Genomic DNA, 18261 nt, shown 5'->3' with positions numbered 1-18261 from the left:
AAAGAGAATGAAATACATATCTGAAAGTAAGAAGATACTATATAATTACTGCCCAAATAAGATGAGATTATTAGCAGTACTATGTCAAATTGGATTCACGCATAGAACTTTGCTTCTTTTTTTAATATGAAAAGTTGTGGCTATTACTTGCAAGCTCATAGTTTAAAATTGAAATTGCAACAAAAGAAAATTACTTTGGTATATGACTTCTTTTAGTCATAATCTAGGTGTATTGCTTTCCCTGATGTTTTCTCCATATGATTCTGCATAAAACGCTAAATTCAAAATGAGTTAAAAAAAAAACAAAACCTCAGAATTTGAAATTCAAGGCATTTTTTTTAACACTGTTTAAAAGTGTTGAAATCAAATTTCTATATAACGAGCTCTAAAGCTATTGATCGGGTTGCATTCATACATCCGTGTCTATTTTTCTATCTGTGACTTATATCTATGTGACCATTTTTCTCTTGTGTCATCTGCATTGCCTTTATGCTGCATCTGAGTTTTAAAAACCGAAGGAGGTATAAAGTGTCTGAACTTTTATCCATTGACTCTTAACTGTGGATCAGTGAAAAATGAATGAAAAACGACGGAACATGGAAGGATAAAGTAGATGTTCTGTGTTCTATAGTGATCCCAATAGACTGTAATGGCCGAGTCTGATTTGCAAAGTGAGATGAGAGCAGGACATGTTCTCAGTCTCAGACCAGACAATCCGTTTATAAAGCTGATATGTATTTGGACCAGTGAAACTCTGGGTCCGTGTGCTGATTTTTATTATTTTCTTGGACTGCGCAAGTGTGTGAATGTAGATTTACTCAAAATTTTCTTAAATCCCAAGAAGTGGCAGTGAAGAACAAAATCTTGAAATGTAAAATTGATTACAGTCTCCATCACAGATTTCATCATATTTCCAATGGGAAAAAAAAAGTGCGAACAGACAACGTGACAGAAACCTGACAGATGCAATTCTAGTCAATGGCACGGCCATAAATGTAATTGTTCAGGTTTGTAATGTAACAAGAACTGAATAGTGCAAATATGACAGAGCTCAACAAGAAGTATCATTCTGTGTTCAGCGAAGAGAAATTGTGCATTTCCTTGTAGTTTGTAAATCTGTGACAAATCTGATGAGATTCCAAAAAATAACGAGTTATCTTTTCTTTGCAGGACACAGTTGGTCGTATACTGGTAAGTACCAACCTGGCGTGATTGTAGTGGTTGTAATATTACATCATAAAAATACATAATTTGGTTTCTTTTTCAGAATATAAAAGTTAAAGTAGAACTTTCATCAATTTTTTTTTATTAAGTGTATGTAATATAGTGTAAGTGTGTTAATATACTCGCCTACCGTTCTTCTCTTTGGTGTCCGCAGTGGGAGGTGACTATATTAATACACTTATACACAGTATGTGCATACGTAGGTGGGATGTCTGCGGATTTTTCCGCACCTGTTTTAGTAAATCCGTGGGTAAACCGCACTGCGGATTTACTGCAGAATTACCGCGGATTTGCAGTGGTTTTTGTGCAGATTCCACCTGCGGTTTTACACCTGCGGATTCCTATTATTGAGCAGATGTAAACCGCAGTGGAATCCGCACAAAGAATTGACATGCTGCGGAATTAACAATGCAGTGTTTCCACACGTTTTTTTTCTGCAGCATGTGCACTGCGGTCAAAACCGCTGCGGATCGGCAGCAAAATCCGCAGCGTGTGCACATACCCTTACACTGCTTTACATGCACATATACACACATGTAATAAAAAACATGGACGGCAGTGCTTTTTTAAGGTGATTTGAAGAGTTGCAGTATGCCAGCTTTGTATAGCCGTGTTTTTTTTGTTTTTGTTTTGTTTTTTTGTGCCCCCTGTGAAAGACTGAAATCTCACTCAGATTGTTGCTGCTGTTTTTCATAGTCTTAATTTCTTTAAGACCAAAATGCTGCAGCAAAAAGCTACCCTATGCACTACCCAGGTTAATAAGATTAATCCCCAATCCCCACTGTTTTAAGCGTGCCCTAAAAACTCATTTGTTCAGACTGGCCTACTGCCTCAACGCATTAACCTAACTATCCCTGTGTGACCTGCACAAAAAAACAACAACAAAAAAAACCTTAAACCTTAATCAGGTTCCTCACATCATGTTCTCATACATTTCATGCAGTTAATAGCACTCTGTGTCTGTACTGTTACATATATTGGTTGGTGACCAGATCATGCAGCATTACATGAACACCCGATATATTACACTATGGCTGGTCCGAACAACGAAAGCAATTGTTACCATCCACCTCTCTTGTCTCCCTTTTTCCTCATAGTTTGTAAGCTTGCGAGCAGGGCTCCTCTTGGTATCTATTTTGAACTGTGATTTTTGTTAGGCCAGTCTCACACGTCCAGATAATTCCGGTACCAGAGTTATCCGTGTCCGTGTGCTCACTTGGCACATCAGTGTGGCACATCAGTGTGGCATACGTGCGGCAGCCGTGTGCCGACTGAGGACCACACAGACCATGCAGGAGACAGCGCTACAGTTAAGCGCTATCCCCTGCTTTTGGTGCTGAAGCCGGCATTCATTCCTTCTCCCCAGCAGTGTTCGCTGGAGAGAAGGAATGAAAAATCAAGGTTTTTTAAATTTTTTTTTTTTTGTTTAAAATAAAGTTTGGGGTCACCTCCCGCCTCCCACCCCCCTATGGGAGGTGGAGCCGCATATTCATCACTGTAATGAGCGGTACCACGTGACCGCTCACACAGGACAAGCTGCTGGCCCTGAGAGGAGGCATCGCGGGAGCTGGGTGAGTATTTCTCTGCAAGCGGGTGGGCGCACTGGGGTGGGAGGTGACCCCAAACTTTATTTTAAACAAAATTTTTTTAAAAAAACCCCTTGATTTTTCATTCCTTCTCTCCAGGGAACGCTGCTGGGGAGAAGGAATGAATGCCGGCTTCAGCACCAAAAGCAGGGGACAGCGCTTAACTGTAGTGCTGTTTCTCCTGCGGCAGTACGTGCACACGGAGGAGAGTGCACACTGTTCTCCGTATGCACGTGTGCGGGATGCTTTGCGGACCGTGCTGCTGGAGAAACGCAGACATGTCTCCATGTTTTACACACGGTCCGTGAAAACACAGAGACATGTGCATAGACCCATTAATTTGAATGGGTCTACGTGTGTCAGTGTCTCCGGTACGTGAGATAACTGTCACTACACGTACCGGAGCCACTGACGTGTGAATACCGGCCTTATGCTGTAATGTCTATTGTCTGTACAAGTCCCCTCTATAATTTGTAAAGCGCTGCAGAATATGTTGGTGCTATATAAATAAAATTATTATTATTATTAATATTACCCTTATAGTATAAATTGAAAAGCAAAGGGGCAGATCCATCAAACTGTCTTCACTGGAATTCTGTTTTAAAAAAACTTTTGAAATGTCACAAAATTATATTTTAATGTTAGTTCTCGCCAGCTTTGCCATTTTTTTTTTTTTTTAAAAGCTGAGATCGTGCATAGCCGAGCGCGCCAGACACATTCCTCATACACTTGGTTGGAGATGATCTCTGTGGTGACGTACGGCAGAACATTGACATAATAAAACACTAATTTTGATTAATTCGGATCAAATGTTTTGCTTTGTGGTGTTTGTAGGGCCATGTAAGTGGTGACATTGTATGAAGGAGGCCATTACCAGCTTTCCTTCTAGCATAATTTCGTAAATTGCTTTTTTTCAGGGATAGGAGCCTCCCAATTTGTGAGCTAAAACCAGGAATAGGTTAAAGCTATGGCATGGATATAAATTTTTGCATTATAATTTTTCTTTTTCATGTTTCTCCCACTCCTTCTTTTGGTTTATAAATTTTGATGCAAAAAAACTGATTAAAACACTGCAGGGTAAGACTGTTTTCACACATTGCATTTTTGCTGCGGTTTTGTCTCGGTTTTTTCTGTGTGGAATTGTTAACACAACTTGAAGCAAAACCTGGTGTCATCAAAGTGAATGAGAAACCTGAAGTGTCATGCACAGGCTGAATATATTTGACTTGCAGATTTGGTGCAGAACATAATCTGTGGCATGTGAATTCTGTGTGTTTTTACCCAGCGTTTTTCACCATTGACTTCACTCAAATCAGTAAAAAATGCAGGGCAAAAATGCACCAAAAACGTGTTTTATTTTTTTTTGCAGCTGCGTTTTTCGTTCCAACAAATGTAGTAATGGTGCAGAAATTTTACTCAACGTGTGTGCATAACCTAAAAGTGGCACAAATGAAAGCAAGTATAGTTTTATCTACTAATTGTATGTTGGTCGGTTCTTAATTTTGACTCTAATTTATAATTTTCACTCCTATCATGGTAGCTTTCACTGTATACTGCATACACAAATCAAAACTTCCAAAGCATCCTGGTTGTAGCTTCACGACAGCCAGAGTGTCGCAGGCTGCTGATACCTGGCACATGTAAAGAGTGTCGTGATGGGCAGAAGTCCTGTCCAAACTATAGGGCTTTTTGAATTTTGATGTTTGGCCAAAAAGGGTCATGCTCTGGGAACATGACTCAATCTATAGTAATGACAATGGCACTTAAGGCCTCTTTAATCTTCTGTTGTATTTACACAAGGTTGTTAATTACATCCATTTACAAACATACCTTATATTTGGAAATGCTCTTAATTGATGCTGGATCCGTTAGACACTAGATGGTCATTATTTGTAGACCATCTGGTAATATATCTAACTTCTTAGGAGACGGGTTTATGGGCACCTTATACTGTTATGGAGGCTTAAGTGGCTGCAAAGTACAATGAAATGTGAAAATATCCTCTTACAAAAGTGGTCACAAGACTTTTACATCAGACCACAATTGTTTGTTTTGTCTTTATGTGATGGTGTCTTTTCCATTGTACACCTCACAAGTGTACAACCTTTTGGGTCAGTATCCAATACAGGAAGGATTATGATCTAGAGAAAGCTGGATAGTAATACCCACTCCTATAACACATGACCATGCACTTAGCCAATGTTAGAGTGATTAGCCAACAATTGTGTTTGACACTAGTCCCAAAATGTACTTGCACAAAATGGCAGCACAGCTGAATATACTTGTTTTACATCACACTGTTTCCTTTTGGTCTTTGTTACCTCCCTAAAGGGGTTATTTGGGACTAAATTATTTTTTTTACTATGGGCCTAAGAACTAACAGGCAGGTGGTTGCTAACTTCCTGCCTGTTATGCTTGCCGCTGACCTCTGTTGGCTCAGAGTTGTCACAGCCCGTTCTTGCTGGTAATCTGCTAACGTCACGTTGACTGACGTGACTGCCAATATCATGCTGATTGGCAGCCGGCTCCCCACTGCGTAACTGCAAGAAGCTGACTGTCAATCAGCATGACCAGCAATCACGCCCCATCAACAGAGCAGCCCGGAAGAAGAACTGTTCTGTAAACGTGATCAGCAGAATCGCCAGCAAGAGCAGTCCATGACCACCTTGAGTTGGTGCTGGGTAGAACAGGCAGATAGTTGGCAACTACCTGACCGCCAGTTCTTAGGCCCATAGTAAAAATATAAAATGGTCCCGGAAAACCCTTCTAAGTAATAAAGATGTACAGATGGCATAACAATCAACTTCATTGTCATTACATTCAATGTCATTGACATTATTCTGGTTCATTTATGAGGCTATACTGGACCTTTTGTGTGAGATTTATATAGAATGCTCCATTGGATGCTACATTAAAATTGTCACAAAATCCTGTTGCTGGTGTAGCAAATAACACAGGTTATAGCCATTTAAGGCTCAGTGTATAACACTTTCTGGAGATCCATCCATTCTCTCATGTATTTTTAGATATGAAGTAGGAGCACAACTTGGGTAGAGGAGACTAGCTGCTGTTTGCCATCTAGTGATTCTTCAAGTGGGTCTCCAAGTATTATTGACGTAATGGTTAGTAATTACTTATTTCTGCACAACTTGTTGCTATGTGTTCAAGATATTAAACTGGATGTTATAGACCTGCCCTGTTAGTATCAGTGTGGTGTCAGTGTGTTTACTGCGCTTTAACAATGAAATCATCTATTATTGTCTTCAATGTTTCTACATTACATCCATCGAATTGCATTGGTGCCTTAGGGTATGAGCACACATTGCGGATTGGCCGCTGCGGATCTGCAGCTGTTTTCCATGCGTTGTACAGTACCATTTAAACCTATGGAAAACAAAATCCGCAGTGCACATGCAATTCTTTGTGTGGATTCCGCAGCGTTTTACACCTGCTCCTCAATAGGAATCCGCAGATGTAAAACCGCAGGTGAAATCCGCACAAAAAACGCTGGTAATCCACAGGTAAAACGCAAAAAAACTGAGCCGAAAAATCGGCACAGAAATCCGCAACGTGGTCACATAGCCTCAAGGAGGTATTCTCAAACTTGGAAGTTCTCCTATCTGTAGCACTTGGCTATCTCCGGCACTCCAATAAGAATGAATGCAGTGTCAGTGCACATGATCAACCACATTCACATTGAGAGCCACAGTTCTTAAGATCGATTGAGGTCCCAGAGGTTGGAACCCCAGCGATGACTTCCAAAATTTTAAGAAGTCCTTCACCCTCTTAGCTTAATTGTTTTTTTTAATAAAAACAATTTACTTCATATATTCTTCACTAAGTTTTTTGTTCATTATTATTATTCATTACATTGGTAACATGTACTTTTTTTTTTAAGTCCTATAGAGAATCTTCTAAGAAAAATACCATAAAAAAATGCCATACCTATAATATGCTGCATCTTATTCCCCAAAAAGCACCAAACATCACAAAGAAATTAATGTTTTAAATTTCATTTTCATGTAATATCTGGCCGCAGTATCTTTTTTTATTTAAAAAAAGGCACAAAAACGTCCCCATTTTCCCCCAAGACCCTAAATCCAGTATTTACACTATTCTAAGCAATTAAATTCATGGAAAAACTGACAGCTTTACAATACACTATATAACATGCCTATGTCCTGTAATAAAAAGTGCTCATAGATGAGAATAGCTGTCGTGTTATACAGTAACTCGTCTCATAGACCGTATTTCTGTTATGCATCTCTTCCAGGTTTATATATTAACAGCAAAAAACAGTGGGGTTTTATATGCCAGTCATGAGCAAAAAGCGTGTGGAAACTTACTAAGAGACGCCCACCTCCTAATAAATTGCAAGCATGCTTGGGCTGCCTGTATGCTAGAAAATAAAATATGCGCCTGCTATGACGCAGTGAATGTCACGAAGTGACTGACACCCCGTTTTGCTAAACTCAACCTAGGTTGTAGAAAAAATGGCAGCAAAAAGTATGTTGTGTAACAGGCATTCTTCTTGTATATAGACAGCATATAAGAAGAATAAAGGAAGTGCTACGTTTGGGCCAACGGGGCCTCTTTATCTAATTCTGGCCGTGTCATACAAGATGCAGAAAGGGAACAATTCTAATAGACTGAATGAGAAAAAAATACCCTACCCTATAGAAGGAGTGGCAAGTAGTATAAGGTCTGGTGACCTATATTAAAGGGCACCGGTCGCCAGAAAAAAACCTGCCAATATGGGGTTAATCTGCAGGTTAATAGCGTTACTAACCTGCCCGGCGCCTGAACTTACATAAACGATGTGGGGAGAAAATGAACTTTATTCTCCGTGGTTTTGTGGACAATATGTCCAAGTGTAAATCAAGGAGACATGTCAATTTTTTTTTCCGGCATCACGGATGAAAAGTACCAATACAGGTCTATGGGTCCATTATTAACACTGCAGTGGCAGCTTTATAATTTATTTATTTATGCATACAAAAATGATGAAACACTGATGGTAAAAACTGACAAATCACTAATGACAGTCGTACCATTTTTGTATAGGTCACCAAACCGATATCTGAATGAGGCCTTAGACATTATAGTTGAAGATTGAAGCTTCCCTCCAGATACCGTACAGTATCTCTTTTTCATTATTAATGTAATTTCTTTTCTAGGAAAACCATGACCCTTTTGCATTTATGGCTAATGATCAGGGGTGTAACTACAACAGCTGCAGTGATTGCAATCGCACCCGGGCCCTGGAGCCTAGGGGGCCCTAAAAGTCCCTTTGGCCTATAGAAAAAGACTATTGCTATTGAAGGTTTAAAATATTTTGGGGGCCCCGATGGAGCTTTTACATCGGGGCCCATGAGTTTCAAGTTACGCCACTGCTAATGATATTGCACATCAGTGACATGTCAGAAGTTGCCGTAAGTTGGAACTTCCTTTTACCCTCTACATGGGTGGCAGAAAATCAGATCATAAAGTTCCGCATATACTGTATATTGCAAAAATGTCTGTATAGATTGGGATAGAAGGGATTAGGGGTCTCAATTTAATCATTTGTTTGTTTTTTTTAAACTTTCCTTTTATGTCTTGTAGTATTAGTTGCGGTTTTTGACACCAAATTCTTGAAAATGGTGTACGCGATTCATGAATTTGGCACAAAGTCAAAAATGCTGCCAAATGTTGTTACTTCTTGCAGTTGACAAAGCGAAAACATCTGGAATTCCTAAACTCTGCCCAAAAAATGGAAAAAGAAAACAAACAAAAAAAAGGGAGCATATATTACTTGGACTTCAAAAAAGGTGCAAATAGAATGAGTTGTGTGCAAACAAAAAAATGCTAAAACACAAAACTAGACAAAACACAGGTGCAAAGGCAAAGATAAATTGGGGCCTTAGGCCGGGGTCACACTTGTGAATCCAATGCAAGAAACTCGCTTCAATACCCGGCACTCGGGACCGGAGTGTGCGGCTGCATGTATTTCTATGTAGCTGAACGATCCGGTCCCGAGCATCGGCGGCAGTGCCGGGTATTGGGGCAAGAGACTTGCGCTATTTTCTCGCATTGCACTCACAAGTGTGACCCCGGCCTTAGTCTTCTTCTCCTCCTATATAAAAACTAAAGACTAAGTTCCCACAATGAGCATTTTCTGGATTTTTACATTTCTGCACCAATTAGATAAATTTGGTTACTTGCTTTTTTCACTGCATTTTTAATGCAGATTTTTGTTTCTGAGCATGTTTGTTTGTTTTTTCAGCTCTGGTTTTGAGCTTTCTGGCAAATCGTGTCTTAAATAAAGCTGCTTTGTTTTAGAAACTTCCTCTTGCCGACTATGATAAGACTTTTGGTAAAATCACATGCAGATTACATGCGGGTTTTTTTTTTTTTTTTTTTTTTTTTTAGCATTTCCATTACGGAAATGCAATAAGAGCATATGTAGTTTTTATCTGCAAGTTCACATCTCATTCAAGTCGATGAAGAAAATCTTCAAATAAAACGTATATTTACAGCAATAGAAATTAAAATGTTGTGATTTGAAACCCGCCCCGCAGGTCAGTTTATGCTGAGTAAATAAGAAGCACCGTGGGCAGGAGATTTCTATAAATCCCATCCATTTTGCTGGAACTGTAAGATTCTGCATTTTTTGCTTACAAACATGCAGTGGAAAAACACACCAAATACTCATTGTGGGAATTTAACTTTACGTATGTTTTTTAGCTGTTGGGCTAATTTTATTTTTCTGTCTTAGTTTAAATTATCTTCTTTTACATGTGAATTACAGGAAGCCCCCAAAAATGCTAATTCTGTTTTGGCTGAGTCTTTCCTTATGTAGCATCTAATAACACCCCTTCATGTGGGTGATCACACTTTCCAAATAGATGTGGCAACTCTAAAATGTTTTACATAGCAATAAAAACCCACAGTTACTCTGGTGTGACATTAGCGGGAGTCTTTTATAGCAAATCCAAAGCGAGACCCTCCACAAACCGGTAGTAGAATGAATTGCCTACTTACTAAAGCTAGACTGAGAAGAAAGGACTATTGAGATGTGAAACTTGCATTTGGATGCTAATCTGCCATTTACATCTGCTTTCTGTGTTTCTGCTTTGAAACCTACAGTAATTCACATGGTCGTGCCCTCAGGTCTTGTCAGGTTTACAAGAATATCTTAACCTGGAAGATGGTTTGCATGGCTTTGCGTTATCAGTAGAGCCTGTTATAGCTGGACTTTTCTAGTAATCTGGTTGAAAGAAGATTTATCTTTGTAACTTTCACCTAGAACTATAGGTATGGACAGGCTGGAGACTACGCTACAATGTTCCAATTCCTGGAGAAAAGAAACGTAAAACTTCTGTTATGTAAATAACTTGAATTGCTACAAAGCATCACGCGATGTATCTTTTACAAAAATAAGCTACAATAAGCGGATGAGGCTGCTGTTCAGTTCTTATAAATACAGTCATGGCCAAAAGTGTTGTCAGTCTTGGAATTGTTCCAGAAAATATAGTATTTCTTCCAGAAAATTATTGCAATTACATATTTTGTTAAACCCCTGTTTTATTTCCTTTGTGTGTATTGGAACAACACAAAAAAAGCAGAAAAAAAAGGCAAATTGGACCTCATTTCACGCATAACCCCAAAAATGGGTCATACAAAATTGTTGGCATGTTTCCAAAATTGTGGGTAAACGACTTTGTTTCAAAGATATGATACTTGTTCAAACTCACCTGTGGCAAGTAACCGTTGTGGGAATATGAAAATTAAACCTGAAACCAGATTAAAAGGGAGCAGATGACTCAGTCTTTGCATCTTGTGTCTGTGTGTGCCACAGTAAGCATGGAGAACAGAAAGAGGAGAACAGAATTCAAATTGTTGAATTCTCAAGGTTACAAGTCCATCTCCAGAGATCTTGATGTTTCCTTGTCATGGAGACGGGGGGGCCCCGCCGCCTTCCCCCCCCCCTAAACAAGGGGGGGGGTGGCGGGGGCGCCCAGTGACCCAGTATCAGCACAGGTTTACTAGGGACCGATCATGTCAGACTAATTTGATCAGCTTCTATGAAGAGGTAAGTTCCGGACTGGACCAAGGGAACCCAGTAGATGTAGTGTATATGGACTTTTCAAAAGCTTTTGATATGGTGCCACACAAAAGGTTGATACATAAAATGAGAATAATGGGTATAGGGGAAAATATGTGCAAGTGGGTTGAGAGCTGGCTCAGGGATAGGAAACAAAGGGTGGTTATTAATGGCGTACACTCGGACTGGGTCGCGGTTAGTAGTGGGGTACCACAGGGGTCAGTATTGGGCCCTCTTCTTTTTAACATATTTATTAATGACCTTGTAGGGGGCATTCAGAGTAGAATTTCAATATTTGCAGATGACACTAAACTCTGCAGGGTAATCAATACAGAGGAGGACAATTTTATATTACAGGATGATTTATGTAAACTAGAAGCTTGGGCTGATAAATGGCAAATGAGCTTTAATGGGGATAAATGTAAGGTCATGCACTTGGGTAGAAGTAATAAGATGTATAACTATGTGCTTAATTCTAAAATTCTGGGCAAAACCGTCAATGAAAAAGACCTGGGTGTATGGGTGGATGACAAACTCATATTCAGTGGCCAGTGTCAGGCAGCTGCTACAAAGGCAAATAAAATAATGGGATGCATTAAAAGAGACATAGATGCTCATGAGGAGAACATAATTTTACCTCTATACAAGTCACTAGTGCGACCACACTTAGAATACTGTGCACAGTTCTGGTCTCCGGTGTATAAGAAAGACATAGCTGAACTAGAGTGGGTGCAGAGAAGAGCGACCAAGGTTATTAGAGGACTGGGGGGTCTGCAATACCAAGATAGGTTATTACACTTGGGGCTATTTAGTTTGGAAAAACGAAGGCTAAGGGGTGATCTTATGTTAATGTATAAATATATGAGGGGACAGTACAAAGACCTTTCTGATGATCTTTTTAATCATAGACCAGTGACAGGGACAAAGGGGCATCCTCTACGTCTGGAGGAAAAAAGGTTTAAGCATAATAACAGACGAGGATTCTTTACTGTAAGAGCAGTGAGACTATGGAACTCTCTGCCGTATGATGTTGTAATGAGTGATTCATTACTTAAATTTAAGAGGGGACTGGATACGTTTCTGGAAAAGTATAATGTTACAGGGTATATATATTAGATTCCTTGATAAGGCGTTGATCCAGGGAACTAGTATGATTGCCGTATGTGGGGTCGGGAAGGAATTTTTTTCCCCATGGTGGAGCTTACTGTTTGCCACATGGGTTTTTTTTGCCTTCCCCTGGATCAACATGTTAGGGCATGTTAGGCTATGGGTTGAACTAGATGGATTTAAAGTCTTCCTTCAACCTTAATAACTATGTAACTATGGTGTGCAAAATAATGAAGAAGTTTACAACCCATGGCCCTTTTAGCTAATCTCCCTGGATGTGGATGGCAGAGAAAAATTGATGAAACGCAGGATAGTTCAGCTAGTGGATAAGCAACCCTAATCAAGTTCCAAAGAAGTACAAGCTGTCCTGCAGGCTCAGGATGCATCAGTGTCAGCGTGAACTATCTGTCAACATTTCAATGAAATGAAACGCTATGGCACGAGACCCAGGAGGATCCCACTGCTGACACCGAGACATAAAAAGCTAGACTGCAGTTTGCCGAAATGTATGTGAGTAAGCCAAAATCTTTCTAGAAAAGTGTCTAGTGGACAGATGAAGGGTAAAATGAGAGAAAAGTGCTTCCTGTAGGAAGCGACACCTGCATAGAACATAGGACCTTGTCCTTTTGCGGTTGCCGATTCACACAGTGAGTGCTTTTTTTTTTTTTTTTCTTCCATGTACTAGCAAGTTTGTGGACAGATGAGTCCAATATAGAGCCTTTTGGTAAAGCATGTCATTCTACGATTTACTTAAAACATAATGAGGCTTACCAAGAAAAGAACACAGTACCTACAATCAAATACTGTAAAGCGCTGCGTAATATGTTAGCGCTATATAAAAATAAATATTATTATTATTATGGAGGAGTTTCAAAGATATTTTGAGGTTGTTTTGCTGTCTCTGGTAATCTCCAGATTTCATGTTGCCTTGCATACAGTGAAGTCATCAAGTGCCAAAGGATTTTGGGTCACAATGTAGTGCCCAGTGTCAGAAAACTGGATTTGTGTTGCAGGTCATGGGTCTTCCAGCAGGACAATGACCACAAACATATTTTAAGAATCATCCAGAAATGAATGGAAATAAAGCACTGGAGAGTTCTGACGTGGCCAGCAATGAGGCCATATCCAAATCTCATTGAACACCTGTGGAGGGATCTTAAAATTGCTGGTGGGAGAAGGCCCCCCCTTCAAATATGAGGCCCCGGAGCAGTTGGCAAAAGAAGAGTGGTCCAAAAATCCAATTGAGTGTGAGCAGTAGCTCATTTTGGGCAGTAGACATGTGCCCCTGACTCCCCTGATGAATCGAAAGTGAGGAAACGCGTCAGGAGAAATCATTGTATGGAAACAACCAACTGGGGACAGCTCTAGTATGACATCCCATAAAAGTTGGAGACTAACTCAACCTGCAGGAAATGGTGAGACCATTCCTAAATACATAATGCAAAGTAGAATGAATTGAGCTAGACTTACTGTATGCCACCCTGAGTTTGTTTGAAACACACCTATGTGTGCGTCAAATCACGAATTTGAATCTGACTTAGAGCATTAACCAACTAATTTGTTAGGGGCTGTGGTGTAGAAAGGTGATACATACCAGGTCCCTTTCTCTGTGTTTGGTTACCTTTCTCTCTTAAGGGCTTTACATACCACTACAGTGTCCATCTTTGGTTATTTTAGGTCTCATCGAATATTATAGACCTTCTTATAAGGGATTACTGTTTTTTCTGGAGCCATAATATTACTTGTCTAGTTGGTGGAGAATAATCTAAGGGCACAGGAATCCAATTTCACCCTATACTACGGCATGTCATTCTATGATATATTTTGAGGCATTGTGCATCTTGTATATGGCTCTAAGACATTGAACTCGCATACTAAAAATTTGCTGGATGCCATTAATGTAATAATTTCTGGGGCATTGTGGGTCTTATATATGGCTTTACCATATTGAACCAGTACGCTAACCATTTCGGGTTCCTTTATCACAACTACCTGGGCACAGGAGTAGTTATATGGTGATTTAATTTAGCCACTTATCTGCACATTTTTTGGCACATTTGCACTTTGTATACGTCATTGTCTAATAGTAGTTTTTAAATTAATAACTTAATAAAAGTTAATTTTTAACCCCTTTCTGACATCAGACGGGATAGTACATCCGACATCAGTATCCCCGTTTTGAGGTGGGCTCCGGCGGTGAGCCCACCTCAAAGCCGCTACATGTCAGCTGTTTTCAACAGCTGACATGTGCCCGCAATAGGCGTGGGCGGAATCGCAATCCGCCTGCCCCTATTAACTAGTTAAATGCCGCTGTCAAACTCTGACAGCGGCATTTAACATGCGCTTCCGGATATCGGGCCGGAAATACGCACACCGCTGACCCCCATCACATGATCAGGGGTCAGTGGTGCATCGGCATGACAACAAGAGGTCTCCTTGAGACCTCTATGGTTATTGATGCCAGATTGCTATGAGCGCCACCCTGTGGTCAGCGCTCATAGCAAATGTGTAATTCTGCTACATAGAGGCGATCTGAGCATCGCCTCTATGTAGCAGAATTACAGGCTTGCTATGAGCGCCAACCACAGGGTGGCGCTCCTAGCAATCTGGCATCAACAACCATAGAGGTCTCAAGGAGACCTCTGGTTGTCATGCCGACTAAAAATGTAATAAAAAATATGAAAAAATAAAAGAACATAAGTTCAAATCACCCCCCTTTCGCCCTATTCAAAATAACACAATAAAAATAAAATCAAACATAGACATATTTGGTATCGCCGTGTTCAGAATAGCCCGATCTATCAATAAAAAAAAAAGGATTAACCTGACAGCTAAATGGCGTAGAGAGAAAAAAATTAAAAACATCAGAATTACATTTTTTGGGTCGCCGCGACATTGCATTAAAATGCAATAACAGGCGATCAAAAGATCATATCTGCACAAAAATGGTATAATTAAAAATTTCAGCTCTGCACGCAAAAAATAAGCCCTCACCCAACCCGAGATCATGAAAAATGGAGATGCTACGGGTCTCGGAAAATGGCGCAAATTTTTTTTTTTTTTAAGCAAATTTTGGAATTTTTTTTTTTCACCACTTAGGCTGGTTTCACACTTGCGTTTTGATCTGCAGCGTTAAAAAAAAAAAACGCAGGTGGTAAAAAAAAACGCATGTAAACGCGTTTAAATGCTGCGTTTTTTTAGACGCATGCGTTTTTGCATTGGCAAAAAAAAGCGTCGTTTTGACGCGTTTACATGTGTTTTTTCATGCATTTGCGTTTTTGAAACGCATGCTGAGAAGTGTGTGACAGCTGCCAATCATCAAAATCAACTAGAAAACCCACTATAAATAGAAATAGCTAGGGTTAGGGTTATGGATAGGGTTAGGGTTAGGATCCCTAGGGTTAGGGTTAGCTTTTTATTAGAAGAATGTCCTGGTCACCAGGTCACTGATAAGCCACCCCCCACCATCAAGGTGATAAAGGGATCCAAACCCTAACCCTCACCCTAACCTTAACCCTGACAAGCCACCCCCCACCATCAAGGTGATAAAAGGGATCCAAACCCTAACCCTACCCCTAATCCTAACCCTGACAAGCCACCCCCACCATCAAGGTGATAAAGGGATCCTAACCCTACCCCTAACCCTGACAAGCCACCCCCCACCATCAAGGTGATAAAGTGATCCAAACCCTAACCCTGACAAGCCACCCCCCACCATCAAGGTGATAAAGGGATCCAAACCCTAATCCTAACCCTACCCCTAACCCTAACCCTGACAAGCCACCCCCCACCATCAAGGTGATAAAGGGATCCTAACCCTACCCCTAACCCTGACAAGCCACCCCCCACCATCAAGGTGATAAAGGGATCCAAACCCTAACCCTACCCCTACCCCTAACCCTGACAAGCCACCCCCCACCATCAAGGTGATAAAGGGATACAAACCATAACCCTACCCCTACCCCTAACCCTAGGGATCCATAGGAATTGGCTATTATATTGACCTGGTGACCAGGACATTCTTCTAATAAAAAGCTTTGTTCAATGTGGACACCCCAAGATATACGGTATTGCTATAGAGTACTAAAAATATAAACTCGTAGAGTATTGACTGTCATATAGGGTTAGGGTTAGGGTTAGGGTTTGGATCCCTTTATCACCTTGATGGTGGGGGGTGGCTTGTTAGGGTTAGGGGTAGGGTTAGGGTTTTCTTGTTTTTTCTTGTGTTTAGGGTTAGGGTTTTCTTGTTTTTTCTTGTGTTTTTCTATAAAAACGCATGCGTTTTTAACGCACGCAAACGCATGTGCTTAAAAACGCATGCGTTTACATAGACAGCAATACATTTTTTTGCCGTGAATAAATGCATGCGTTTTTTTGCGGCAAAAAAACGCCGCTAGAAATTACTACAGGTTGCATTTCTGCAACTAAACGCACGCGTCAAAAAATGCATGCGTTGCCGAAAACGCGTCAAAACGCATGCATTTTTTAGCGCTAAAACGCAGCGGACAAAAACGCAAGTGTGAAACCAGCCTTAGATAAAAAATAACCTAGACAATGTTGGGTGTCTATGAACTCGAAATGACCTGGAGAATCATAATGGCCGGTCAGTTTTCGCATTTGGAGAACCTAGCAAAAAAGCCAAGCAAAAAAACAAGTGTGGGATTGCACTTTTTTTGCAATTTTACAGCACTTGGAATTTTTTTCCCGTTTTCTGTTACACGACATGGTAAAACAAATGAATCATAGAATCCTAGAATGTTAGAGTTGGAAGGGACCTCCTGGGTCATCTGGTCCAACCCTCTGCTCAAAGCAGGATTCTCCAAATCATCCCAGCCAGATGTCTGTCCAGCCTCTGTTTGAAGACTTCTATTGAAGGAGAACTCACCACCTATTGTGGCAGCCTGTTACACTCATTGATCACCCTTACTGTCAAAAAGTTTTTTCTTATATCTAATCTGTGTCTCCTCCCGTTCAGTTTCATCCCATTGCTTCTAGTCTTTCCTTGTGCAATTGAGAATAAAGATGATCCTTCTACAATGTGACAGCCCTTGCGATATTTGTAGACATCTATTAAGTCTCCTCTCAGTCTTCGTTTTTGCAAGCAAAACATTCCTAAATCCTGTAAACGTTCCTCATAGGACATGGTTTGCAGACTAGTCACCATTCTGGTCGCTCTTCTCTGAACTTGCTCCAATTTGTTGAAGTCTTTTTCTTTTTAAATGTGGTGCCCAAAACTGGACACAGTATACCAGATGAGGTCTGACCGGAGTGGAGTAGTGGGCCATAATGACTTCACGTGATCTAGACTGTATGCATCTGTTAATACATCCCAGAATTGTATTTGCTCTTTTTGCTGCTGCATCACACTGTTGACTCATGTTTAGTCTGTGATCTATTAGTATACTCAAGTCTTTTTCACATGTGCTGTTGCTTAGCCCTATTCCTCCCATTATGTATATGCTTTTTTCCTTTTTATTGCCCAGATGTAGTACTTTGCTTTTTTTTTGTTAAAAAGCATTCTGTTAGTTGCTGCCCACTGCCACAGTTTATTTATATCTTTTTTAATCCTCTCTCTCTTCTCTAGTATTAGCTATCCCTCTTAGTTTTGTGTCATCAGCAAATTTAATCAGTTTACCCTCAATTCCTTAATCTAAGTAATTGATAAAGATGTTGAACAATACAGGGCCCAGGTCAGAGCCCTGTGGTACCCCACTTGAGACATTCTTCCAACTGGATGTGCAGCCATTTACGACCACTCTTTGGGTCCGATCACTAAGCCAGTTATAAATCCACCTAACAGTTGCCTAGTCCATTCCACACTTAGTCATTTTTTCAATAAGGATTGTGTGAGATGCTTTGCTGAAGTCAAGGTATACTATATCTACAGCATTTCCCTGATCCACCCTGTCATAGAAGGAAATTATTTAGTCTGACATGACTTATTAGTTACAAACCCATGCTGACTCTGTTTAATCACTTCATTCTTATCCAGGTACTTACATACATGTTGTTTAATAATTTGTTCAAAGATCTTTCCTGGTATAGAAGTCAGACTCACCGGCCTATAGTTCCCTGGGTCCACCTTCTTCCCCTTTTTTTAAGATAGGAACAACATTTGCTCTTCTCCAGTCTTCTGGAACTTCTCCTGTTCTCCAAGAATTTTCAAAGATTATGGAGATTGGTTCAAAAATTTCTCCTGCTATCTCCTTCAGTACTCTGGAGTGTAATTCATCTGGACTCGGAGACTTGAATTAATTT

General features: G+C 40.2%; 1 protein-coding gene across 1 annotated transcript in view; it reads left to right on the top strand.

Annotated features, from left to right (window-relative positions):
• The window catches only part of CA12 (carbonic anhydrase 12), a 38040-nt gene that overhangs the window by 388 nt on the left and 19391 nt on the right, over positions 1-18261 (top strand). Inside the window, exon 2 of the mRNA XM_077264193.1 lies at positions 1171-1191. Coding sequence (XP_077120308.1) covers positions 1171-1191 — 21 coding nt within the window. The remainder of the gene's footprint in view (positions 1-1170; positions 1192-18261) is intronic.

Source organism: Ranitomeya variabilis, chromosome 5 (assembly GCF_051348905.1).
Source record: "Ranitomeya variabilis isolate aRanVar5 chromosome 5, aRanVar5.hap1, whole genome shotgun sequence".
Classification (NCBI taxonomy): domain Eukaryota; kingdom Metazoa; phylum Chordata; class Amphibia; order Anura; family Dendrobatidae; genus Ranitomeya; species Ranitomeya variabilis.
The sequence above is the reverse complement of the archived record's forward strand: the minus strand, read 5'-3'. Positions and strand labels throughout refer to the sequence as shown.